The sequence below is a fragment of the Platalea leucorodia genome (genome assembly GCF_965183815.1).
Source record: "Platalea leucorodia genome assembly, chromosome: 7".
In the NCBI taxonomy this organism is placed as follows: domain Eukaryota; kingdom Metazoa; phylum Chordata; class Aves; order Pelecaniformes; family Threskiornithidae; genus Platalea; species Platalea leucorodia.
The window spans coordinates 72,929,232-72,956,578 of record NC_138829.1 but is presented as its reverse complement, the minus strand read 5'-3'; the positions used below and the strand labels follow the sequence as shown (position 1 = coordinate 72,956,578).

General features: G+C 54.3%; 1 protein-coding gene and 1 long non-coding RNA gene across 2 annotated transcripts; one reads left to right on the top strand and one right to left on the bottom strand.

The window, feature by feature from the left end:
* Positions 1-1,350: 1,350 nt before the first annotated feature.
* LOC309593604 (prolactin-releasing peptide receptor-like) lies at positions 1,351-16,130 on the top strand. The gene has a single exon (XM_082318408.1). The coding sequence runs from the start codon at positions 1,707-1,709 to the stop codon at positions 2,796-2,798; it is 1,092 nt and encodes a 363-aa protein (XP_082174534.1). The 5' UTR covers positions 1,351-1,706; the 3' UTR covers positions 2,799-16,130.
* A 211-nt stretch (positions 16,131-16,341) lies between these two features.
* On the bottom strand, positions 16,342-23,610 carry LOC309593606. The gene is made up of 3 exons (XR_014228889.1): positions 22,148-23,610; positions 20,592-21,801; positions 16,342-20,295 (listed from the first exon to the last, which is right to left on the bottom strand). It is a non-coding gene; the product is annotated as an uncharacterized lncRNA (long non-coding RNA).
* Between the last annotated feature and the right edge of the window lie 3,737 nt (positions 23,611-27,347).

Here is a 27,347-nt window from a genome sequence, read left to right as displayed (position 1 = left end):
GGGTCCCCCGTCGGGGCGGCCGCCGCCGGTGCCCGGGGGCTCCGCGCGGTCCCTGCGCCCGCCCGCCCCGTGCCCCCCTCGTCCTCCCCAGCGCCTTCCCCTCCCCTCCCTGCCGGGGAGGGGTCGCCCGGAGCCGGCCCCGAGGGCGGGCGGGGGCTGCAGCCCCGGAGCAGCCCCGGAGCCGCCCCGGAGCCGCCCCGCCTTGCGCAGCGCTGCCGTCCCCGGGAGGCACCGGGGCTCCCGGCCGGGCGGGGGCGGCGGGGATGCGGCTCCGGCGGCCAAACGGCGCGGTGGGATGTGCGCGTCCCCGCCGATCGCTGGAAAACCGAGCACCGCGCGGGGGAACGTCCTGTTCCTCCACGGCTTAAAAGCTCAGGCAGCGGTGCAAAAAAAAGGAAAAACCAAAAACCCAGCGCACAAAACGGAGGGAAAGCAAATTTAAGTAGAAGTGCGGCTGCCAGAGGTCTGCCGGTGAGTAACAGCCTGGGACCGAAAGGCTCTTCCTCACCTCGGCGGGAACATCGGCCCCGGGCAGGTGAGTGCGCCCTGGGCACAGCTGGGCACAGCTGGGCACGGCCGGGCACAGCTGGGCACGGCCAGAGCTGCTGGGTGGGCCACCGCCGCTGCGGGTGCGGGAGAAGGACCTCCGCGGTGCGCAGCGGGGCCGGCTCGGCTCCTGGTAAGGGCACGAAGCTGAATATTTCTTCTTTACGTTAAGGATCGCAGTGGCTTCTCGGCTGCAAGTTTCCGCGTGGGTTTTGTATTCCCAGCCCGGGCAGGGCACGGGCTCCTGGAGCTGCATCGCTCGCGGCATGCGCTCCGCAGGTGCAGCCGTGAAGGAGAAAACCCCAACATCCCTCAGTTAATGACCGGGGCTCCCTGATTAATGCTGTTTCGACTCTCCGCTGGGGGGAAGGAGGCTGTCCAGGTCCTGGTGAGGGGGACGAAATGGTAAATTTGACAGCGTGGGGTCCGAGAGGGGAGTCCAGGAGGGTAATTCTTCGTTTCCTTACACTTTCTGCTAGAATGTATTTGACATCATCCCCCTGGTGCTGCTGTAAGTAGTTTTGGGGACGTGCCCAGGGAGCCAGGCAGGAGAAAACCTCCCGGGGCAGGAGAAGCCCAGGCTCCGTGGGTGGTGGAGAAATCGCCGAGGGCCATGGGCCGGGGACCGGTGGGGTGGGCTGGGAGGGAGCGGGCAGGGAGCTGGAGGGGACCCTCCTGCCCGGCCGGGCGGCCGGCGGGCAGCGGCAGGGCTGGCAGATCGGGATGGAGGCGGCCGGGGAAAAATGAGAAGCAAAAAAATGCAGGAGTGTCTTTTATTTCTGCTTCATGTCAGCACAGCTCCCGAGTCGCTTTCCGTGAGGCTTCCCGAGCTGCTTTCCCTGCCCTGCTGCTCCAAACCGGCAGCTCCCCGCAGATCGGCGCCCGGCTGGTTAACCGTTTCGCAGCCACGTTCCCCGTTTTCTCCGTACCAAAGCTCCGCTGTGTCTGCCACGGGGCACGTTCGCTCTTAAAAAGTCACAGCATCTTTTAAGTCAGCCGCTGCGTCACTACGGGGCTGTGCAAGAGGACCTTGACCCCAGGGACGGGTTCTTCTGCCCAGAGGTACAACCCAAGCACCTTTCTTTCTCCTTCAGGGCTCACGATCTTGTCTGTTTGACTTCAAGGCGTGGAGAAGCAGCATCGGCCACTGGAGAGACGGCATGGCTCACAGCCAGCTGCCCAACGACTCCTGGCAGAACGGCTCAGCCCCTCTCTTCACCGGCCTGGACCTCCTCCTGGAGCTGAAGCCCCTCTTCATCCCGCTCTACGCCACGCTGGTGGCGGTGGCGTGCACGGGGAACCTCTTCCTCATCCTCCTCATCGCTCTCACCAAGAAGCTGCACTGCACCACCAATTTCCTGATCGGGAACCTGGCGGCGGCCGACTTCATCATGTGCCTCGCCTGCGTCCCCCTCACCGTCTCCTACGCCTTCGAGGTGCGGGGCTGGCTCTTCGGGATGTTCATGTGCTACTTCGTCACCTTGATGCAGGCCGCCACCGTCTTCGTCTCGGTGCTGTCCCTCACCGCCATCGCCATCGACCGCTACGTGGTGGTGGCGTACCCTATTCGCAGGAGGATAAGCCGCAGGTCCTGCGTCTGCCTCGTGGTCTGCATTTGGTTACTCTCCATCATGGCCTCCGTTCCCACGTCGCTGCACACCCACTACTTGGATCTCAACGCCATCGGCCACGATATGATCATCTGCGAAGAGTTTTGGAAGCACGAAGAGAGAGAGCGGCTGCTGTACTCGTGCTTGATGCTCCTCTTGTCCTACATGCTCCCACTTCTGGCGGTATCGGTCTCCTTCTGTGCCATCACCTACCACTTGCAGAGGAGGAACGTCCCGGGCGCTGCCTATCCCTGCCAAGACAAATGGACCAAAACGAAGCAGAAGACCTTCCGGGTGCTCACCGTCTCGGTGGTGTGCTTTGCTATCTGCTGGCTGCCCCTCCAGGTGGTGAACTTCATCAGAGACATCGACGAGGAGTTCACCATCCTGGACAAGAGGTACGTCAACGTTATCCAGGTCTCGTGCCACCTGATTGCCATGAGCTCTGCCTGCTACAACCCCTTCATCTATGCCTCCCTCCACGACAAGTTCTGGTTCCACCTCAGCAGCTACTTCTACCGCAAGAAGAAGAGCTCCAGCATTACGTCCTGCAAGGCTTCTCGATTCAATACCTGCTCCACCCTGGCAGATGCTCCTACCGGCATCTCGGATAAGATAGCTTTGCAAACTAGATTCTCTTAACTGAAGGACCCCAAGAGATCAGTTTTGCTTTCGGACCTTTGCTTTAGACTGGATGCAGGAGCTGGGTGCTGGTCGTGGTGGTACACGTTGTACCTGGGTGCTTTGTTCTTTGGGGAAAACAAACCGGTGCAACAGCAAACACCGCAGCCAGGCACAGGCGGAGTAACCTGGAGCAGGACGTACCTGCTAGCCCTCGTACAGACATGCTGGAGCAGCGGTGGGTGTTTCCACCTGGCCCAAGTCAAGAGACGGCTGGAAAGACGGGCACGTCAATGAAACAACCGTTGCTTGGCTCGTTGAAACAGAACAACGGATGAGTATCCAGATTAACGACCGGACACGCAACCAGCCTGATGTAGTTCTCCATAAGCCTCAGTTTTCAGAAATGCCTCCGCATCGGCATGGTCACAGTCTGCCACCGTTTCTGTGCTTGCTCTCTGCACCGCGGAGCGATGCCTGAGCCACATCCCCGCAAGCGCCGGGCCGCGCAGCAAGCGCCGCGTGCCGGGGCAGGAAAGCGGCGGCTGCCTGGGCCGAGCAAGCTTTTACAGACCTTATCTCACGTCATGGCTGGGTACGGAGTATATACCCTGTATCTTGAACCATGGCTGGGTATGGGGTACGTACCCTATCTCAACTGATGGCTGGTTACGGGGTATACACCCTATAGCTTGAATCACGGTTGGGTGTAGAGCATCTACCCTCTATCTCCCACCATAGCTGGGCGCGGGCGTATACCCTCTGTCTCGACTCCTGGCTGGGGATAGCAGGCAGCCGGCGCTGCATTTGGAGCACAAAGACTTCTCCCCACGATTTATTTAGGAGGTGGGTCAGCTTCTAAGCAAGACAAACACAGATCGGGTGCATTTAAAAAACTCTTTGGAGAGTGTACGTCTTCATTTTGTAGGATAAAGATTGTTCCTAAGCAACAGATAGCATTTTCTGCCTCTGGAAGAACACCGGCTCTCACAGGTAGCAGTTAAATTGCTGCGCATTTTTTCTTTTAAATTGCGGTTCATTGGCGAAAGGACAATATACATTCAGAAATGTGCATTCTTCAGTCGGAGACCGTGTGGGAGCACGCGGCCACCGACAGCAGACGGCTTGTTTTGAATGGGGGCAACTTTCATAACCCGCTCGACTTTCTGGAGAAGCCACCTCTGTCAGCTCAGTCTCGATTTCTCCCGCGTGCAGCCAAGCACGGCAGACGTAGCCGGGCACACCAGTGAAATTATTGCTGTTCTTTGTAGCCAGGGGGGACTCAAGGGGATGGGGCAGCCAGAAAGCTCTCGGGTGATGTGATTGCTGGGGGAGATGTCTCAATCTCCACTCTCAGGGTAGTTTAAGATCATATACGTCCATGTTCAGGCTCCTTGGGTGGAGGCAGGAATCCTGCCGACGGGCTGCTCTAACCCAGAAACTGCCGGGTACGGGGTGGGTTTGCTTGTTGGCCGCTGCTGGGTGTCTCTGGATGCCTGGTGCATCTGTGGCCCATCAGCCGGGTCCCTGCAAGCGGCACCCTCCCTTTGCACCCAGATGCCCAACTCGCTCTTGACCTCTTCATCTCCCAGGAGGAGCCTTTGGGGACAGCCACAGGCACCAGTGGCACCATAAGCACCGAGTCTCAGGGTCACAACAGCTGCTGGCCACCCAAGGCCATGCCCTGGCCTCACCGTCTGCTGCTGTGCTCCGTGGGGCCGAGCCACGTACCGCCCACTGCTCTTTGTGGCCGGGGACAAGACTTTAAAGCCCCTGGGTGGCATGTCCTCACCACCGCATGAAAGCTCTCCGTGGCGTTGGCCATCACTCACGCTTTCAGAGATCAGCTTGGCTTCTGCCGGTGCAAACACAGGATCCCTCATCCGCTCTCGTTGTGCCCAGGCACGAGCTGCCGCCCGCTCGCCTTCCTGCTGAGACCTTTACGATGGTCCTGGAAGGACCGTGTTATCTTCTGTGGTGCAACCAGTGGGGACGGGGACCCATCAAATGCAAATGCAAAATCCACGTCAACGACGTGGACGCTTGTGCCCTCCGTTGCCTACCCGCAAAGCAGCCAACTCTGCTTGCTTCTCGCAGCTTTCCCGCGGCCGCGCAGGGTTGTGCTCGGGGCAGAGGCTGGGTCGCTCGATCGCTCAGCCGGGAGGAGCAAACCCACCAGAAGGTGCACTGCTTGTCCTTCCCTCTAATAAAGGCTTAAAAAGCTCGGGCTGTGTGTTTGCATTGATTCCAATCCAACAAAAATAAGCTATCTTTGACTGCGGCTTAATCACATCCCAGGAAGCCGATCAATTTGGACATGTTTATCTCTGTCGCCATCACTGGCAGTGGCAGATCCTTGGGTGTCAGGCTGAGACCAGGGCTGGAAAAATGAGCCTGGCTCAGGTTTTGGGAGAGCTCTGCAAAGCAGCAGCTCTGGCTGGAGAGAAAAGGTTCGACGTGCGTTTGTTTTTTAGCGAGGTGATGACTCAAGACTTGCTTTCATTCACTTTGATTTCTCACCACAGCGCTACAAACACCCGGTATCTGTTTATCTGAAATCTGCAATAGCAGGTAATTGGTCTCTAGGGCGAGGGCAGCCTCTGAGCCGCTGCCTTCTCGCTGCCCGGTCAGCCCTGCCCCGGCGGAAGGCTTCGATCCCAGAGCAGGCGACGAGGATATCCTCATCGGCTACACGGAGCCGCGGTGGCCGCTGCTGCCGGCAGCGCCCTGCGTGCTCAGGCAAGCGTGGCTTCCCAGCCCCACGGCTTCCCCTCCAGCCGCGCGCCTCTCGGTCCTCGCAATATTTGCTAGCAAATCTGCTTCTCGCTTTTGCAAGGTCGTTGCAGCCTCAGCTGAGCCAGTAACCCCCAAACCCTCATCCCCCCGCCTGGGTCGCTGCCTCCCGGCCCTGCTGCTGCAGCGCTGCCGAGGGCTCTGTTCCAAAAGCTGCCAGCAGCAGCTGTCTTCACCTCGCAGCCTTGGCTTGCAGAAACGGGACGGCTGATACCAACAGCCACCTTCCCCACCAGAAAAGCAGCGTTCAGGCACGGGGCTGGGGCACTGCCAGCGCCGGCAGCGAGCCAGAGCAAATTGCAGAAGCTGCAAGGCGAGGTGAGAAGTGCCAGCGTTGCAGGAAAAGGCACAACCCCACATCTCGGGGCATATTCTCATGCAATAAAGTTGCCCGTTAACGACATAAAAACCAAATCGGTACCAGAATGTCAGCAGGCAAGACAAAAACCTAGTGAAGAAAATGATAATGACGTTTAAAAGCCTTTTTTTAATGCTGGTGTATATAAGCTGGATTTTCTCAGGGGTGAACTATGGGGGTTTCCTATTCAATAGTGCACATTCCGGATGATTTCCCAGCATCGCTTTAAAGTCCCCGGTGCTCTGTGGCATCAAGAGGAGCTCTGAGTGTCTAAGGATGGGAACCATCATCCCATCTTCCACAAGCCTTTTTCTCCATTTAGCATTTTGATAGAGGCACCAGGAAGGCACAAAATTGCCTGGAGGTACTAAAAGCATTTCTGCCTCTTGCAGCTTCATCGGGAAAATGGACCTGGCTGGTAAGTCCCCCCTAATCTGGGACTGAGTGCTGGCCAAGGCGCCCTGCCTGCCCAAACCCAGCGGGAATTTCTCAAGCAAGCGCCGGACACAGCCAACACAAGCTGCCGATGGCTGGCACCGAACAGCTCTTGCCTGATATGATATTTTCTACCTTTAATTAGCTGGGGGAAAAAGATAAGCAAAAGTGATTAAGTCGCCCCGTCCCTTTCAATCACGCGGGGCTCGTGTTTCCCAACCGAGCTGCAGTCGTGCTGCTAAACGCAGGGGAAGCCCGTAAGGAGGGCGAAGCGGGTAGGAATCGGCACAGCGCTCGTGATTGCTTTTTTAAACCAGCGTATTTCAAACTAAGCAGGTTTCTTCGCTGAGATTTTGACTCTCCCAAGGCACGCGGCCGAGGCGAGGCCGCCCGCTTGCCGGCAGCTCTGATTGCAGCCCTGTGGGGAGCGTTTCCTTGGGAGAGAGGCAGCACGGAGCCAGCGCCGGGAAGAGGACGGACAGACAGACAGATTACCTGCCCGGCTCGTGTTCTCCGGGCGGCCTCCGCTGCTTTGCAAAGCTGAGCTTTTAGGGATGCGGCAATCGCAGTTTCTCTGCCAAGCGCAACTGCTGCCTATGCATCAAGAGCAAAAATAAAGGCCAACTATATGAGGATTTTTTCTAGATCATTTCAGACATTGCTTGGTCCCGTTGTATTCCGTAGCCAGCGTCAAACAGCACAAATAGGAATGCAAACGTGCCTTTTCGGCTTCTGACTCCTGTTTTAAACAGAAACGTGGAGCTCCTCACATCTATATTGCATCGTGTGGCTTATTGTATTTTGCCACGTGGCTTGAAAGTTTTCTGCTACACAAGGAAAAACCACACAAATCCTTAAAAATGTGGAAAAGTAAATAAGTACGAAAAAAAAAAAGGCAGTGCTGCCGCAAAAGGGAGCTAAAGCAGCCAGGGGTGTATCGATCCAACCTCGTAACAGATACGCAAACTAGCATACGACGTGGTTTGGATTTGAAATATCCAAACGGTTCAATAGCGAGATGGTGTGGGGCACCGGTGGGGTGATCAGAGCGGGGTTCCCGGTGCAGGTGGGGGCTCCGCGGGGGCTTGGGTGGCCTGAGAAGTGCCCTTGGGTAGAGGACCAGGGTGTCTTTTCCCTTCCCTTTCCCCAGTTCAGCTTTTTCCTGCCTCTCTCCTTGCAAATCGCAGGGCTGGAGCACTCCTGATCCCCTCCTGGAGCCTGCAGGGCTGCTGGGACCTCCCCTCCCCGCCTCGACCTGCCCCGGCGGGAAGCCAAAGCATCCACACATCACACACGGCTCCGGGAGGTTTTCTTCAGCTGAGGCTCAGCTCGAAAGAAAATCAGAAATAGAGACTTGTCCTCAGTAGGAACAATTCTCTGTGCCAGGGGACCGTCCCCAGGAGGGAGGGAAGGGCGGCAAGGGCTGGGCCCAGGGCCCCTGGCTGGGCTGCTCCGGCTTGCAGAGCTGCCGGGAGGAGGCTTTCCTCGTGCGGAACGCCCCACAGAAATCCCCAGATCCCCATTTCACTTAGCCTACACGTCGAGCCAAGCCTTTCGGCGACCCCTCTGCCGCAGGAAGGGCTGTGGGAATGGTGGGGGAGGCTCTCCTCCCCCGTGCCCAGCCTGGCCTTGCAGCAGGCTCTGCCTGCCGCCCCCTGCTCCTGATGCCAAGATCTTGCTAGCAAAGCCCAGCCATGCCTGCTGATAGGGGATTTTTATTTTTCTGCTATCAAGATGAGCAAATGAAGAAGCTGGGGACAAGTTTTGGGTCCTGCTGGGGCTCTGGGACCTGCACCCCAAAGCCGTAACAGATCCTCCAAAGTCACCTCGGGTGAATGAGGTTGGGCACCCATCACCAGATGGATGCTTCCCTGCTCCTGCTGTTGTTTCGAGGCAGAAAGCAGCTTTTCCGGACTTCATATTGATTGTTTCCCCCGTGGGCTGAAGTGGTCTGGAGAACATCATCAGCACGCAGTATTTAATGCTGCCTGGGGCTTTACGAGCCAAGCTCTCCTCCGGCTTAGTCTCAGGGCAAACAAGAGTGAAACCAAAATCTTTTTGACCTTTGGCTAAATATGCAGAGAAGACAAACCAAAGAGCCTGAGCATTTGTGATGCAAAGTCTTAAATAAGGAACTCGCTCCAGCGTCAGCCCTTATTTCCTTGCCCTGGTGCCCTGGGGAGCAGGCGCGGGGACTTCGCCCTCTTCAACTATTGCCCAGCTGGAAAGAAACAGAGGCGCAGCTGGGACGGGCTGGGGCTGCTGCGGTCCCCGCCGGCTTCAACTGTTTTTTCCTTGAACACAAAACAAAAGAAACACAAAGAGGGAGAGGAGCAGCAATGACAGAAGATGCAGGTTCTGGTTGTGGTGGGGAAAGACCTGCACAATCCCAGCAGGAAGGGGGATTTCACAGAGCGGGGTTTGCGGGAGCGGGGAGCTGGGAATGATGCTTTTTTAGCCCTGTTCGGGTCTACGGACCTGGTCTACTCAAGGTCTCATTTAAGATTGGGGGGTTAATGAAGCCGTCGTGGCCAACGGGATCATGGGTGGCTGCTGCAATGCGAAGCTCATCCTCGCGTCCATGGTGTCCCCAAAGGGGTGGCAGCCCATCCTCCCCTGGCCTTGTCCCCCACGAGCATGACGGATTCAACCGCCGTGAGAAAGGAAAAGAATCGGAGCACAAAAGCGGCTCGATCGTGTTCTTTGTCCCAGCAATAGGCTTGTGTGGTAGCCACGGCCATGCTGGCATCTTGGGAGTGCTGAAGGGTCAACGTTTTTGTGTTTTGTGGGAACCACACGAAGCTGGCCATTCTACGCGCCGTTCACCTTCATCTCCAGGGGACGAGGACGCGGCCAGAGATGCAAACCTATTTCTTCCCAAAGGCTGCTGAGAAATGCAGGCCAGTTCCTGCAAGTTTCTTACAGGAAAATAACATTCCGCTGTTTGTTCAAGATCAGACAAGTAAAATGAAAAGAAGAGGTCCCTCTTCGGCAGGTTCCTTTTCTTTTCTTATTGATTTCACCGACTGATAAAAATCCCCGTAGTTTCAAAGTCAAATCAAGCCTCTTCTAAATTCAAGGTTGTATGAGAGGCATTTACTGCATGAGCAGAGTTCACAGATTCTGTGTTTTATAAACATTTTATAACTATAAACAGCAGACAAATCTAGAAAATGGAAGGAATAGGGGCAGGGTCCCAGCCCTTCCCTCGTGCGGGGTTTGTCTGGGCTTCCTACTATTTTCTCCCACTTAGTGTTAATTGACCTAAAAGGATGGTGGTTTTATTGCTCGCCCCGGGCTGTTGGTCCCCTTCGAACCAAGGCACCGGAGGACATCACCGGCTGTTATCCGGTGTCAATTCTTTCTCTCTTAATTTCCTCCCATCACAAGCTCTATGACTTCACTCTTAATTAAAACCCCTTAAATTGCCCTAAATAGCTCTCCTTGTCCTTTTTTACTGACTTGGGCTCAGAGGCGCTAATGCAATGAAGTGGGTGGCTTTGAAAGAGGAGACCCACCACCCGTCCATTCCCATAATCTGAAACAATTTACGTGTTTCATTAAATTATATATATATATACATATACCTCAATCCTAGAGAACTGATCTACAGGGAGTACGAGGTTTCCTCTCCCTGCTTCCAGACCAGACTAGAATTTGCAATTATCGAGCACCAGGAGAGCAAATCCCCACCCCCAGGTTCCCCGGTGAGATGTTTTGCTCATCTCCCCAAATTACCTGCAGGGAACAGAAAAATACTGTTTTGCAAGGGTGAGCTAAAACCCGAGCGTCTTCTGAGAATAAATTCAGAACCACTCCAGAAATCCAGTAGCCACAGTCTCTGATTCAAAGAAACTGGATATATAAAGAAGAACATAATTAGTTTACTTAATGAAAGTAAATTAGATAAACAGGTGATAAAAACATGTTTGAAGGCTGGTTCTGCAGAGCTTTCCTCAAGAAGATACTGTTAGCTTTTGCTACCAGAAACCAGGGGGTATAAAAGGGAGAATTTTGTTGAACCATCCTCCGTTATTAAGGCTTCTGCCAAATATTCTGCCTCAGCCCGTTTCCTCCCTGCAAACTCTCCTGTTGGTTGCCACAGGGTTGATAGCCCAGGGCTCTTGCCAGCTTGGTGCTGCTCTTGGCCTCAGCAACAACTCACAAACAGCCGTTGCCAGGAGCTGAAGAGGTACTACATTAGCCAAAAGTTAGACAGCTAAAGGGTTTTTCTAATTAGTAGGAGAGTCTTGAGTGCAGGGTATGACCTTCGTAAGCAGCGCGCTCTGCAATTCGCATCCTGCTTAAATGTTTTATCAGTTGATTTGGTAAAACTCTTGAAGACCTCCGGGTTGGGGTCTTTGCACATTGCAAATGCCCCATCAATTCTCGATTGCACGTGTCTCAGCTACAGTTAATTTCTGTTATATATAGGTATTTAAAGGCCTCGTGATCCTCTTCTCTAATGAGATTTGGTGGCCTGTAGCTCTCCCATCTGATGGAACATGGCCCAGGAGCACTCAGCATCATCTGTTTTGGGTTGTCATTGACTTGGAAACTGGCAATACTGCATGTAGCTGGATTGCCATCTTCTTTTCGCTCACATGATCCTCCTTGAATTGATTCTAATTAGTGAGTTTAATAGTTCAGGTATGTGACTTTAGCCTGCCTGTCTGGAGCTGGTCTGGTTTTGTCCTCCGTGCCCACCCTCCAACCTCCCCCCCGCCTCTGGTGACTTGGTGGCTCCTTCCCTGCCCTCAGGCACCCGGGATGCTGATGCTTGCCAGACCGGGTTGTTTGAGGGCACCGCCAAGGACCACCCTCCGAATCACAACCTTTTTCGCCAGCGCGGCCCCAGCGTTGGCTTCGGGCAGGGATCTCTCAGCATCTGGCACGGAAGAGCGACCGCGCGTCCTCCACAGCCTCCCCAAACCCACTCGTTTCTCATCTCTCTCTGCCTGGGGCTGTTAAGAAAGTTAGAACATTTTCTGAAGTGGGAGGGCGCTGCCAACAGGGCTCCTCTCAACAGAGGCCACCAAAAGGGAAAATATTAGGGACAAACCGAAGAGGGATTTAACAATAGCAAGGGCCCAGGCTATTTAGCCTTAGCCTGTTTAGATGTCTATAGCTCTAAGAGGAAGATAATATTATTTATTATGGTGCCGTTCTTTAGAAAGCACTTGAGAGATTATAATTTGAAAGAGTTTACATACATGCGAGGTATTATTCCCATTATTTGATTACCATTCAGGTTTCTCCCACAGCTGCAAATGATGAAGTCCTTTGTCCTGGCTTTCAGAATAAATTGAGCTGTAGCATTAGCTATAAATGTACATGAAGGATCACCGATTTTTTTCACTTGTCCTGAGTCGCCTCTTGGAAATGTCCTCCTTTGTCTTCTAATCAGGCACAGCAAACAAAATTAGCCTGGTAATTTTCCACTGGTTTTAGCCCCCCCTTGCTATGTTTGTTCTGTCTTGATGTCATCAGCGACGAACGCAATTGCAGTTGACAAAACAGCCAATAAAAGAGAACCTCCTCTGCTGAACCGGCCTCATTAGACAAATTTTGTCCGTGGAGGAACTTGGCTGGAAAATGCTTAGGAGATGTTGATTTATTTTATTTTATTATTGTTTCCTGGTTTATTAAAATAATATTAGGACTCTAGCCAGGGATCCCTTCGTTTCTGATTTCCTGGACAGGTCTTGCAAAACAGCTTTCGCATTTCTCCGTAAGCAGGGATTTCACGGTCTGTACAAACTGTGCCCACCTCCTTCTTCTCAGGTCTTGGTTTAAGCTGAAGACGTAGACATGCAACAGGTATTATGAGTAAACGAGGTTTATTTTCACTTCTTTTGGCTAAAAACACAGTCACTTCAGCTCAGGCCTCCAGTAAAGGTGTTTTTTTCCTGGCAGAAAGGCAGCTCTTCTCCCCAGTCACCTTTCCAAGGGGTCTCTATTCACAAACTTACTATTTTGAAATAAAAAAGGATAGTTAAGGCGAGCAGCAGCAACAGCCGGGAAATACATATATCCCTCTGCGGGGGGAAGGCGAGCGCTCCTGGGCAGAGGTAATAGATAACGTGGGAACGAAGAAACACAGGAGCAAGCCGGGAGGGCAGAGGCGCAGCTGGGGGGGATTTGGATGTTTTGAAGGCTGGGTTGAAATATCTGCCCTCTCCTTCCCAAGAAGTTTGGTGCAAAACCAGTGGCTGCCCAAACGCGCTAGCAGATAGACACACTGATCCCTCTCCCTCCTGCCTAAGCTTTCTCCGCCGATGTCTGTTTGCTTAGCTGTTGTCTTATATTAAAGACTCTTCCCGGCTACGAGCTCCAGTTTGACTTTCTTATTAACAGCGCGCTGCAGAATAAACAGCTCCCGTGCTCTCCTCCGCGCGGCGAGGGGAGCGGCAGAGGCCCCTCGCCCGGCCGAGCCCCCGAGGAGGCCCGGGGCACGTGGCCAGCCTTCCCCAGCTGTATGCCAGGCAGCAGATTTAAACCCTTCTTTAACGTCACGCGCTCTGGTGATGCTCCTCCTGGTGGGAACGCTATTTGCCTTGGCCCGTTGTCCATTACGGTGGTGGGACAGGCAGCCGGCTGTGTCAAAAGACACAGCTTAGGGCTGCGATGCTCTCCTGGATGCTGAAAAAGCGAAGTGATGGGTCAGCCGAAGCAGGGGGTGCTCGTTTTTGAGCGATGGAGTTGCCCTAGCAGGGTCCCGTGGTGGCTGGTGCTGGTGAGGAGCCGCCCAGCTGCGGACACACACAGTTTCCCCTTCTCCCCCATCCCTTCAGCTTGAAGCTCAAAGCCCCAGCCAGCCCCAGAAGCGACTGCCATACATTTCCCAGTAATGCTAAAGTACCTGGGGCTCAGCAGAAGTCAGTGGAAAAGTCTGATGGCCAAAATCCCCTGGGGACAAGGTTCAGCATGGATGAGAAGCAGTTAGCAGCAGGGAAGAGATGGGAGGGCTAGCGAGGCACCCCATCGCTTTTGTTTCTATTACATCGATTGCAGAGAAATAAAAATAAACCTGTCCCTGCTTCATTAAGTTATTCCAGAGACGGAAATTGCTGCAAGATGGTCATACAACGGAAGTGAAGACCTTCCACAAGAGCCCCATCACAGACACGAGCTGACCCTGGCTTGTCCTGGTGCAAATCATCACGCAGATGAGCATGGTGCTGTCAGGCCCCCAGAGGTTTGCTCGCTCCCAGAGTCCCTGGAAATAGCTGAGATGAACAATTTCTGCAGAAATAAGGAGTAATGGCTTCTTTCTAAAGATGAATGTGCATGCTAGATAGACAAGGATGCATGCGGTTGGCCTTAATAAGCAGTGGTCTGGTCCTAGCAACTTGCTGGAGTTCCCCAATACAGTCAGCAGGTTCAGCTGGTCCCTCCTCCCACTTTTTTGGGAGGCACAGACTGTTTTGGCAGGTCCCCCCCACATTGATTGGGGGATAGCATCCCCTTCGGGATAGCAGCAGGGCCATGGAGAGCCTTGAGGAGCCCACAGGTGGGAGAGGTCCACGAAAGGGTCCATCACGGCAATGACTTCTCACTGGGGCTCCACTGGACAAGAAGGGCTGTTCCCTCATCGTTTAGGCTTGAATGTGTCATTTTGCTCTGCCAGAAATGAATCTCTGTGGCCTTGCATGTCTTAACCCTGACCCAGGGAGGTCACAGCCTCAGGTCCTGCCTTCGCTCCACCAGCAATGCCAGCCAGGACGCGCGCTCCTTGGCCACCAGCACTCGCTTCTTGGAGACATTTCTCCCCATCTAGTGCAGGCGAAGAGGGAAGAATCATACATAAACAATAACATTTTTTGCTTCTCTTTGCAGTCCCCAGTTTCTAAGGCTTGTGAGGGTCCTAAGCAAGAGGCTCAGGCAGTAAAAGGGCTGGAGTTTCCAGGAGATCACCCCTAAAGAAGCCAGTTGGCCCCATTTCTGCTTAGCTGGCATCGTCAGCCAAATTGGCTTTGAACCATCTCACGCTGTCAAGCTCCTCTTCCAGCAATCTGCTCCCTGCCAGACCCTGTGGGGCTTGGCAGCCCGGACTGCTCCCACTTCTCCAGAAATAAGAAGTAATTTACCGTGGGGAGAAACGAGTCATTCTTTCTGGTGGAGGATGCTGGCTGGGTCAGGCTGCACGCGGGCTGCCTCGCCCACCGCCGCCAGCTCCGGCTCCTGCCCGGTGCTCAGCATCACGCACCTCCCGCCTGCAGAAAGCTGCTGGGCAAAGTGCTGAGCTCCCTGCCAGCCCCAAAACACAGGCAGCTGGGTTGGTGTCCCCCACCCGCCTGGCCTGGTCCTCTGGTTTGTCCCCTCCAGGCACGAGCTCTCAGTTAATTAAATTATAAATCCTTTGAGGAGATGCTGTTATGCAGCGTACGGCTGCAGAATAGGGATGCAGAGGGAGGAATACGTTCAACAGGCACTAGATCAGCGATTGGCCCCGTCATCTGTAGCTGCCCTGGTGCTCCTTGGAGTCACAGCTTTTCTTTGGGAACCACTGATGTAGGTACTCCTGAAATGCCTGTTAAAGATCAGAGCTGTCCCAGCCCAACCCAGCTCCTTACTCCCTAGGGCACCGCAGGATGACAAGAAACAAGTTGCAGACCGAGCAACGCACTTAGCAAATCGATGCTAACACATCTTCGTTCCCTACCTCAAACCTCATTTTCCCCCATCAATATTATCAGTGTCATCTTTTCGGCAGCAAGCCAATATCTTGCCTTGACAGGGTGAACTGTGAAAGGGCCAGCGCTGCTTCTGAAATCGTGATAAAACTCAACCATAATAGCATCTCCCACCGGCACCCGTAATCCAGCAAAGCTTCGGAAGCAATTGGGATTTCAGACAGAGCTAAAGGCTGGGGAGGGACCTCAGGAAAACCCAGGATAGACAACACCTTCCATAGAAGCACGTGGAGTAGTTCAGGGATGACCAACTGCCATCGCGTACAAATCTCAATGCCCGGTAATTTCTGCTTTTCCAACCCAGCGGGACCTCCAAGAGATGCTCAGAAACCAGGTGCACCAAACCCAGCACCACCTATGGCAGTTCCTAACCGGTTAATCCCATCTCCAGCAAGAACTAGCAAGGAACTGGATTTATTCATCTCATGTTGAAATTTGTAGGAAGAAATAGGGTTATCGCCACCTGTGTTTCCATGCGGTTTGTACCGTTCAACAGACAAAAAGGCTTCACGCTGAAACTACCCAGAGTAAGTGTTTTATCCCTCACTGGGTTAATAATGTGCTAATGGCTCGGCTGCGGACAAAAGAGACCTGCTGGGGCTTGCCGAAGGGATCTTAGGTTTCCAGGAGTTCAGGAAGAGAAAGTCAAACTGCCTCCAGAATAAGTTAAATATAGATACACGTAAGAGAGGGGAGAGATGGGACTAAATCACTGCTCAGCTCCAAAACGAAGAAGGAGGTCTGCAAAAAGGCTGGCTCCAGGACAGCCAAAAGGCAACGCTGCATCTCCCTGTAGGGGAAAGACCGTCCCACGTCGCCTCGGGGTGCAAAAAGAAGAGCTTAAAACATTCCTGCAGCTTTTGAAGATGCCTATTTCTGGGCAACGAGAGCGGCGTGTCTTCCTGCGTGCTCCAGGTACCGGTGGTGCCGGACGGAGGGGCTGGTGGATGGGGGCGGGTGGTGACTCGGTGCTCGGTGAAGCCTGGTGGGAGAGGTGGGGGCACTGGGCAGGCACTGGAAGCACGGGCTTTGGCCGAGAGGCTGCCGCAGGAAGCGGTTAGAGGGCAATTGCCTTAGTGAGGAATCAGAAAGACAAACTTTAAATATTTGTACTTCGGAGAAGCAGTTATTATCTTGTTTATCTTCCTGCGGAGACGCAGCCGCTTGGCTGGGGCTGGGAGAGGTGGTGCACAGGGCTCTGCGGCATGAAGCCACAGAAGGAAGAAGAGTTTGGCCAAAGCATCCACCAGAGAAACGGGAAAAAAAGAGCTTTTTTTCCCTTCTTGTTTGCCCTGATTCATGGATCTGAAGCCAATCTGACACAGGCAAGAAATTTCCCATTTCTGCTCCAGGCAACGTGAAGGTAGGAATTTACAGGGTTTTTTTCCCCCCAGACCATATGGGAGTTGACCAGATAATGGGGCAGAGCAGCAGGGAAACGTTTTCACTTTAACGACACCACCTCTTGCCTTCCTTTGTCCAGGGGACCTAATGGAAACCATTGGCAAGCCTATTTTTGGCAAAGGTAACAACCCTGAAAGCACAGGCTGCAGCAACAGCGTGCGGCTCGGTGGCCGGGAAGCGAGAGCGCAGCGCGCCGCTCATTAAGCACCGCTATTTTCACTTATGGCTAAGAGTTTTCTATTGTACTCCCAGGACTGAGCAAAACAAACAGTTATTACGGGCTCCTTGTGTCGTTATTTATTAAGTAACGCAGCTGAGTCACTCTCACTGTGGGTCTGCAGCGGCCTCGGCGGAGCCGTTGGCCGGGGCTGCTGGCAGGAGGTTGCTGTGGTTTGTAAAACTGCTCGGGCATCCCCAGCCGGGCGAGCGCTGTGGTTGCACCGGTCATGGTGCCACCGCCAGGGTTTTTAGCATCATCACTGCGTGAGCAGGAATGCTTCTAGCTCGTCGGGTGGCCGATCCCAAGCCCTGATCCATCTTCGCTCTTGCTGCATTTTTTGGGGAGGGTCCTAGCCTGAGCCTCTCTTACCCACTCTTTCTTTCAAACCCATCCTTTCATGCATCTTTATCAAGTAGCAGACCCCTTTTGAAGCTGCTCCTTCAGTATTATTTGACTAGATTAGGAGATTTAATTGCTACAAAGAGATTTTTTAGGTATGAAGGATGTCCAGTGGTACAGAGATACCTCCTCTTAAAAAAGAGGTCCTATGAGCTCCAGCAATGCTTAGCTTTGTGAAGCTCTATTGCAAGAAGCATTTCCCAGGAAAACAAAAATAGTTTTTATAAGCAGTATATGCACATACAGCACATCAAATCCACCAAAAGCAGTTTGGCTTTCCCGAGCAGATGAATCCCTAACGTTGAGCTCAACCTGGTGACGTTACTGCACTAAATGCATGAAGGCTGCCTTAACTGCGCCCCGGCACGCTGACCTGCCCGTACAACGTTACCAAATAGTTCAACGACAGCTTATAATCACAACCTGGGCATTTCCACAAAAAGGCAGCTATAGCAAAGACGTGCTTTGCAGAACTCACATCGTGCAAAGTGCTCCTGGCGTCCTCCAACGTCCTCGGGCCCCCATCTCCTGAAAGCGCGGGGTTTCTCCCAGCGAGCCGCGAGCCGAGGAAGGGGAACCTCTTCTCCAGAGAGAGCTCAGCCATTTCACTTAAATGGATTTTCTTCTACCAAGCATTAACGATGTTTAGGCAGCGCCTGAGGTCAGCTTCCCCCATCTCACACAGGAGTCCTCCTCGGTTCTGCTTCATGAAACATTAAAAGCCGCATTCGAACAAATTGTAACTTCAGGAGCGATAAAAAGAAAATCTCTCCCCAGAAGAAGAGCTGGCTCAAAGCAAAGCCTTTTCCCCAGCCTCATTAAAGCTGCAATTGCTTTTCTTGCTACTCCCGCAAGACCCCCTGCTCACCTCCACATCCCTTCGGCCCCCGTCCTCTTCCCCCACCTCTCGCGAAGGACGCGGCGGAGCCAGCGGTGGCCGGCCCCACACCATAGGTGTTCTTTTTTTTAAAAGAAATGGGGTTAAAGAGCCGACCAAGATGAACGATTGCTTTTTCTGACAGCCGCGAGTTGGCAGAAGGAGAGAGCCCATCCTACACGGAGAGACTTGCCATCCCAACGTTAAAAACGCAGCTTGTGTAAAACGCGCTCAACGTCTCTTGTACCTTACGGAGAACAAAAACCCGGACACGCAAAAGGTAGCACAGGGCAGCCGTCTAACAGCGAGCTGGCTGACGCACCGCCTTCCCTTTCCCCGTTCTTTCGCCTGGTGAATTTAGGGCTCGGGACCCCCCTCGGGCACGGCCCCGGCCCTGGGGGCTCAGCCCTTGGCAGGGCTCACGCGGGGCTTGTGGATCATCGTCTTTGAAACTCAAGCTGTCATCTGCAGGCAAAACACCTATCCAGCACCTCAGCATCCAAATACCCACCTTGGTTTTATAACCTACGAAATAACATATAGAATAGCCTGTTTTCATGCCTTGAACTTCTGCTGCTGCCTTGCAAAGCAGACTTCCTTCCTCCCCACCCCTGCTGCCTCTGCCAACGCTCAAAAGCCTGATTTCCAAAGAGCTGGGATAATTATTTTGCCTAACTCAAACAAGTCATTTTGTTTAATTCAAAGCTCTCAGCCTGTGCTGATAAACCCTCTGAGGGCTGAAACCGAAAACACTGCTGGTAACTCAGTAGGTGGCGATTTCCAGCACGCACGTGGTCCCGAGCCGGCGTCAGACATCTCCATGTGTCTTATTGCTCAGCTCAGACCCGCGGAGTCCCACTTTCCCTCCGCAACACAGAAGGGGCAGCAGGGAAATGCCCAGGACCTCGCTGGATCAGGCGAGCCGAAGGTCTCCACGTGGATGTGCCCTCTCCATCCACTGCTGGATCCTTTAGCAGTGGTGAATTACTGAGAGAGCCACAGCCGATTTATGAATGTGCCTGTTTCCGTCTCATTACGTATTCCCCCTCCTCCTTAGCTCGCTGCAAGATGATTTTGAGAGCTCACATTTTAATTTCTTTAAGTGTAGCATGCTCTTGCTGCAGCAAATTAATGAAGATATCTTAAACCCCAGTTTACTTTTCATTCAGTGAGTTTACCTTCATCCAGCTCCCGTAGCAGATGGCAAGAAGCTCCTTAATTATGCTCCACGGTCACCACGTCCTCTCTCAGAGAAAAATCTGGCATTTGCCATACTTAATTCTACATTTTTCCCCAAGCGGCGATGAGAGATGGGGTGCCTTGTGCCAGTGCCCAAAAACCTACGGCCACGTCACCCAAAGCACTGCCGGCTCGGCACCACCGCCCGGGGCTCTCCCACGGGCCAAGGATGGAGAGGGCTGGGAGACCCCCCCCAAATCCCACAACCAAAGCATCACTTCTACTGCATTTTAATATCCACCTTTTGGGGGTGATAAATAAGACCCGGGCATTCGCTGCAGCAGGGTTGGGGCCGTCCTGCAGCCCCTGGTTTGCTGCCTCTGGGTGCACGAAGAGGGTGAGCCTGCAGCAGTCGGGCAGATGCCCCTCCGTGGTCCCACAGCCGCGGGGGGCCAGGCAGGGGGTAATTGCTTCAGCCTCTGGTTAGGTTCAGCCCATCCACGGGCTGCTGATTAGTATAATCATGTTGACAACATGCAAGCAGCACCGCAGCATGCAGGGTGACGGGCACTAATTTCAGAAAATGAGCGTGAGCACTCTTTTATTGTCATAAAGGTAAAAGCTGCGGCGAGCGGCTCCCGGTTGCTATAGGAACCCATCAGCCCGGGGGAAAAGCCAAATTGCTGGACCCACACGGCTCCTTCGGAGGCGGCGGCGGGGGGCTCGTTCTGCTGAGACCCCTCCTTGCCCAAGAATGGCACCAGGGCAACTTCAGGCGGCAAAACGCAGCGGTGCGGAGGCGTGCAGCGCTGCGCTGAGCGCTGGTGCGGCTACCCGGCAATAACTACACTGCAGACCTTGTCCTTACACAGCCCGAGACACCCCTCTCCAAAAGTCGGCCTCTCTGGCCTAGGTGCTTGGCTCCGAGCTTTCATATACCCGGCTGGGAATAGCCTCAGCTCTGGGTGTCCAAACCTCTCCAGATGTTGTGCGCTGGAGGTGCCACACAAAGACGTGGGCGGCCCGTTCAGCTGTACCTGTCTCTTGTAACAACCTGAAACGCAGTGAAATCCATTCCCGTTCTGGCAGGGATCGTCCCCGGTCCCCTGCAAACCTCCGGACACAGCAGCGAGGATGACCGAGGGTGGAGCAGGCACCTGAAACAAAGAGACGTCCCCACGGTGGAGGCGCGCAAGCGGCAGAGCCAGGCTGAAGCTCAGCTCTCCAAAATCCACCATCTCGCTGCCCCAGGCTTCTGATTTCCATCCCTCCGCTCAGGCAGAGGCGGAGAGCCGTGTTGCCTCCCAGCATCAGCCCCAGCCCTCCCAGTTAGCCCACCAACTTGCTGCAAACTGCTTTTCAGCCCCCCTCCTTGCACGCAAAGTTGTGGCACGAATAAGCCAATGTGGTTTTGGGGTATTTTTTTTGAGCAGGTGTGCAATGCAATGCTTACCTACTGAACACAAACAGGTCCAAGGGTGAATTTTAGGTGGTGGACGGTGACTCCTCACTCGCTGCCTTTCAGCCAGCAACGTGCCAGTGTTTTCCTGTGAGCTCCAGTGCCAGAACAAAAGGAAACTGGAGCCGGGTGATAAATGAGGTCAAAGCCTAACGGAAGAGATAAGGATGAAGTGGCTAACGGACAAACAGCTCTGCATCATCACATATTCCACTGAAATTAAATTCACGAAACATAAAGCTGCTTTAAAGGAAAACCTTTAAAGAAAACCTGATGTTCCGGAAAATACAAAGACTTTGTGCGTACGAAGCTCCGGTCCTACCCGTGGGACGGTTCCACGCGGGCGAGAGCTGTGCTGCCGCAGGCGCGGCGCCATCCCCGCCCCGCACACGCCAGGCTGGTGCTGAGCCTGCGGACGTCCCCGCGGACCAGGAGCCCGAGGAGCCCCCGGGACTGCAAACATTCCTGCAGGTTTTGCTCGGCGATGGATGCAGCATCCCGCCTCACCGCAGTGCCCAGGTCGGAAAAGCCTCCAGCCCCCCGCATGGGAGCGTTTGGTTAATTGTCATAGACTGGGGAGAGACAAGATCTGGTCAAAACTTGGGGTGCGGAGCCCCGCTGCCACGCGGACCTCAGATCTGAGACTAAAATCTGGATGAGAATTTGGCAGCTCTGCCAATTCCCACTGCTGACCAAAAAAAAAAATATAATCCAGCTGCAAATATCCCTGCTAACCTCTGTTGTGTCTGAAATGAGGAAACCGTGGGATGGAGGGACGCACTCCATAAAAATGACGGAAATCTGGGCACGTGGACTTGAGCCCGTGAGAAGCCACGAACCGGGCGAGGTGCCTGGGCACAGCCCGCAGCCCCGCTGCGTTTTCGGGGTGCGGGGGTCTGATGAAGCCCCCCTCCAGGCTGACGGTAGCGGACGGAGAAACCCCCGGGGCTGGTAACACACGCGGCGATCGCGGCGCAGACCAGAGGCAACGCTTACGCTCCCGTCCCGATACACCCAGACAAGGGAAAAAAGCATCTAGCCCCCAAACTTGCCAAACTTCAGCTTGTTCGCTTGCAGCTCGCCCCGGGCAGGCCTGGTTTAAACCGAAAGATGAATAAGATTGATGCAAGCGCAGCACGGAGGTGACAGGCGGTGGGGTCAGCTCGCCAGCAAGCCCAGCGCTGGTAACGTTTTCTTAAATGTCCTGCAAAAGGAGGATTTGAAAGAGAAATGTGATAGCAGCATGAGAGAACCGGGTGATGGGGACGTCAGTATTTTGGGAGGGGGAGGAAGGGTCGCGGCAGGTTTTGCCAGGGCTCCGAATGGAAAGCCTGCATCTGCTGCCGGCATGTACGGGATGCTGATAAAGGTGCACAGTTTTGGACTGAGATCCTTGCAGCTCTTTATCCCCCAAAACACAGCAAAAAAGGGTGTTGCAATAATCACGCTGGGTTGCAACAAGAGCCAGGACAAAGCTTGATCTGGCAAAAGGATGAATTTGTAAGATTTACCCTCAAGCTGAGCCAAGGGCACAGCCTGGCCCTTCTTACCCCGTCATCGCCCTCCTGGGCCACCCCGAGGCAACGCGGGGAGATATCTGGGCAGGTTTACGGGTGCTCCTTCCTCCCGCATTAACAAATCTTCATTTATACACTTGCCACAGGGAGTTTTCAGGCTGCCAGCCCCCTCCTTTCACCGAAGACAACACAGTTTCTGAGTCTCCATAATTATTTACACGTGGGCTGTATTTATTGGCAATTAAATGGTTCAGTGGCTCCGAGACATTAGTCTTCTCTAAACATGTTGTCTGCCAGATTGCTTCCTGCCAGCAGTCCCTGCGGGCTGGGAAATTCTGCCGAGCCCTGCGGGGCTGCGCGTGTACGGGAGGGAGCAGCTGGCAGAGCCCCCCTGCCGAGGCCACCGCGCTCGGCTCTCCCGCGGAAGAAATAATGCTGTAACACAGCCGCGCGTTCGGCAGTTGGGAGCCAACGGGAGGGGATCGCGTTGGCTTTAAACACATTTGCAGCCAGGCGGATTCCAGCCCTGGGAGATCGGCGAGGTTGCAGGGATGGCGCGCGCAGCATCCGTGGGAAACGGCCGGGGAAAAACGCACCGACCCGGGAAAACGTGGGGCAACTTGGCAAAACGTGCAGTGGGAAGGTAAAAAAAAATGCAGCGATCTGGTAAAATGTGCAGAGACCCTAGAAAAATCTGCAGTGGCCCTGCTAAAATGTGCAGCGAAGCTGGCAGGGCGCAGTGGGCTGGTAAAACATGAAGCCAGCCCAGTAACATGCAGCAAACACACAGTGGCTCCGGCGGTACGTGCAATAACGCTGGGTAAAATATACAGCAGCCCCAGCAAAATATGCACTGGTCCTAGTAAAACATGCAGAAGCTTGGTAAAACATGCTGTGGCTTTTGCAAAACATGCAATAACTCTGATAAAACACGTGGCAGCCCCAGCAAAATATGCAGCAATCCCAGTAAAACATGCAGCAGCCTGGTAAAACACAAAGCAATCCCAGTAAAACATGCCAGAGCCCTGGTAAAGCACGTAGCAGCTCTGGCAAGACATGCGATAACCCTGGTAAAACACACAGCAGCCCCAGGAAAATACGCAGCAAGCTGGTAAAACACACAGCAGCCCTGGCAAAGCACGCAATACTTCTGATAAAACATGCGGCAACTCTGGCAAAACATGCAGTAGCCCTGGTAAAACATACAGCAGCCCCAGAAAAACACGCCGTGACCCTGGTGAAGCATGCGGTGACCCGGTAAAACATGCGACGATCTGGCAAAACATGCAGCGACCTGGTAAAACACGCAGCGAGCCTGGGAAGACGTGCAATGGCCGTGTAAAACTTGCCGCCGCCAGGGCTGGGTGGTTTTGGCAGCAGGACCCATCGCAGTTGTTTATGCGACCAGCAACGAGGCACTTCATGCCTTCACCATCGCCTCAAAAATACCCGAGAGAAAAAAAAGTCAGAAAACGGCAGGCTTGGGGAGGCACTAATTACCCACGGCATCACCCGGCCGGAGCGGCCGGCAGCGGGGTGCTTCCCAGCAGACACCGGCCTTAAAATATCCCCAGTTTCCTCTCCCAGTTCCCGTGCAAACCATCTGAGGGGCCGGCCCTGCTGCTGCCCTGCCCGACGGCGGCGTCTGCGGCATCGGGCGAGGCTCCCGCTCGCCATCGCCACGTCCCAACCTCCCACCGGCCCCTCCGCCTTCAACTCGTGTCCGCAGGCCATCGACCGCCGTCGATGAGATGGGGCGGGAGAGGGGCAGCGCAGGTACCGCGGAGAGGCAGGGACCCGCGGAGGGAGCGGTATCGCGGTGGGAGCGTCAACGGGGCAAAAAGCAGCCCCTGAGCTGGGCGGCTCCCTGAGTCACAGAAAGCGGGTTGCAGAACGGCTGCAGGGTGAAGAGCTTTGTACCGTGAAGCAGGAGGAGAGGTTTGGCCTCCAGCAGTGAGCGCTATGTTTTTTGCTGTTAAAAGAAAAAAAAGGGGGGGAAAAAGGAAAAAAAGAAAGAAAAAAAGGAAGAAAGAAAAAAGAAAGAAAGAAAAAAGGAAGAAAGAAAAAAGAAAGAAAGAAAAAAGGAAGAAAGAAAAAAGAAAGAAAGAAAAAAGAAAGAAAGAAAAAAGAAAGAAAGAAAAAAGAAAGAAAGAAAAAAGAAAGAAGGAGGAAGGAAAAAGGAGGAGGAAGGAAAAAGGAGGAGGAAGGAAAAAGGAGGAGGAAGGAAAAAGGAGGAGGAAGGAAAAAGAAAGGAGGAAGGAAAAAGAAAGGAGAAGAAAGCCAGTGCGACTGATGGCAGGGCTCAGGAGGCTGCCCTGCTGGCTCAGAGCTGCCGCAGCAGCTCAGCTGCAGGAGTTGCACCAGCACAAAGCATCAGAAGCTGCTGGGGCCGAGTTTCCAGACGGAGGAGGGCCCCGTGCTGCGTGACTGGGACGGGGAACGTCGCGCCTCATCGCAGGAGCGTCCCAGCCCAGCGCGGGGACAGGGGAGACGCGGACACCCAGGATGGGACCGCGGGCTGGAGGGACCAGCGGCTGCCTGAAACCGCTCCAAAAGCTGCTCACGACCACTCAAAGATCCATTAAAACAAGATGCAGGGCTCGTTCTTGCTATTGCAAGACTTTTTTTAAGGAATTGTCTGAAGTTTCCAAGATGACGGGGGATTCCTGCAGAGCGGCTTTGGGACAGCATCCAGCGCGGTGCTGAGCGCCCGGGGCGGATGCGGTGCTTTGCAGAGACTTTGTGCCTTTGCAGCATCGTCCGTCAGCGCCGGGAGTTTGCTGCCAAACCCGCCTGGCTCCATCGAGCGGGAACGGCAGCCGCCTGGCAGCGCCGCCGCTCTTTGTGAACGCGCAGCGGGGAAGAGCAACAAAACTACGCCCTCCGGCCCGGCGAGGAGAGGGCTTTTCAATAAACCAGAGGTTTTCGCTGCCGCCCCGAACATCCCCACCTCCTCGCCACCGAGGGCTGCCGCTCGGTATGGCGCGAGCTTCGTTAAAAGCCTCCCGGACCCAAAACGCCTCCCAGCCCCTGCGATCGCACACAACAACTTTATTCTCCCCAAAGGTCAGGCTCGCTGCTAGCGGGGCTCTCATCAGCTTAAGACCCTTGCTAATGAGCGCCGGGGAGCAGGACGGAGGTGGTGGAACGAGCGAGGAACGTGGGCAGCCGGATATTTAAGTGCATTTATTATGGTTTCAAGTTATAAATTTCAAGCTTTCGCTGTTTTCCTCCCGCCTGGCCCTTTCCCCGGCTTAGCTGCTGCTCGCAAATGAGCCCGAGTTGCCTCAAGTCTGCCCCATTGCTGTCAGAGAAGCAGAGCCCGTACCCAGCCATGCCAGTTAGCTAGTTAGCCTTTACCCCTCGCTATTATTCAGGCATCTTAAAAGTCTATTAAACAGCTGGGGCTTCGGCAGGGTTGGCACCGTGCGCCTGTGTTGCTGCTGGTTTTAGCATCCCTATTTTCCGCCTCACCTGATGCTCCCCAACAGAGATACAGCAATAAACAGGATTTTGCTGGTTGCTGTGAGCTATGTCCAAGCCACTGACCCCCACGCATTGGATGGGCCGGGGGGGGAATACACCCCCAGCGCTTTTAGGAGAGCAGAAGGATGCGTTTAAGCCCCAAAGGGCCCTGTTGTTTCCCATTTCTTTCGTCGCCCACGCTCCCACCAGCAAACACCAGTTACCAGAGCGGTCCAGCACAGCCGCGATGCTGCACGGCTCCCGGAGCCGCTGGAAGGTGCAGCTCCCCACGCCGGTCCTCGCTGAGGAGCTCTGCAGCTTGCGGATAATCCCCGCCGGTGCTTTACTTTTAGTCTCTCTTGTAGCACAGCAAGGTTTCCGCGGCTCCCGTTAGCGCCTTGGAGAGGCGTAAAGTGAATTCGTCAAGCGGCTTGGCTCAAAATCGCGTCAAGCTGCACTAAAAGCAAAGAGAAGATGCAATTTATAGTTCTGCGTTTTGGGTCTGCAAAGGAAAAGGCTTTTGGTTAGTTTTAAAAACCAAAGGTGTTTTTTTGCCGGAAAAAAAGGAAGCCACCTCATATGGCTTTATAGGCAAGTGCAAACCAGACCTGGAAAATGCCCTGGCACCGAGAGGAGGGCGGACGTAACCGAGGCAGGAGACTCCCGCCTGCTCCGTGAGATGGGATGTCGGTTTGGGTTCCCAGCCCCGCTAACGCCATCCTCCGAGGCCCCGGACGCCCAGCACATCACCGTCCCTCTGGCCGCACAAGGGGTTCAGATGCTGCGGGAGCAACGCAAAGATTGCTCCAGGGCTTATTCCCCGTCCCATGCTTGGGGTGAGCTGCGGGGCTGAAGCACGCATTTAATCAGACGCAAACAGCTCCGAGCACTGTTTCGCTTTATTCATAATATTTGCCAAATACTTTTTCTGGTACCTGCATTAACTTTTTTGTTTTCCTGATCAGACTGCAGTCAGAACACACACATAAACGCTGGGTCTCATAACGCCGTGGCTTCCTGTGGCCTTGCTGGAACAGACCTGATTTAGAGCCGAAATAACCCAGGCCGCCTTAAATTTCTGCTAATGCTCTGGCACAACTATTTGGGTGCTGCCCCGGCTTTGCAGAGCCGCCCTTTCAGCTCCCCTTATAAGCTCTGCAGACCCAGCTTGAGGTTTAAGGGCAAACAGAGATTTTTTGGCTCATGCATCACCAAAGCGACGGCGCAGGCAGCGCTTGCCAGCAGCCGATGATGAAGCACAAAAATCCAACAGCAATGGGCAGACGTGCTGGATGCTGGGATCGATCTGCAGTGATTTATGGGCTTTATTTTCGGGAGAAAAGCAGGGTCTGGGAGCCTGCAGGGAGCTCTCAGGCTGCTTCAGCCAAGCCCTTGGCCGGAGTCGCCCTGTGCTGAGCCGCACGGCTGTTCGCACCGCAGACGGACGTCTCTGTCCTGCAACCCCGGGCCGCACCACTGACGCATGCAAAGCCTCTTCACTGAGCAGAGCTGCAGCCTTGGGGCTCTGCAATCCCACTGAAACAAGAAAGGGAAAAAAAGAAAGAGCTGTTTGGTGCAGCAAAACACCCTGGCTGCGGCACTCATCCAGGCCGCAACCTCTCCGGGAGCCGCGGAAGCATTACAGCTCTTTTCCCGCAGTTGCGCCTCTGTTATTCTTTGTAGCGGCCCGTGACGCCGTCGGTGCAAACTGAAGCCATGGGCTGAACGGGGCTCTGATATAAAGCATGCACTGGCAGCGCCGAGGAAG

Coding starts and splice junctions, on each gene's coding strand:
- LOC309593604 (XM_082318408.1), top strand. CDS start 1,707: ATGGCTCACAGCCAGCTGCCCAACGACTCCTGGCAGAACGGCTCAGCC.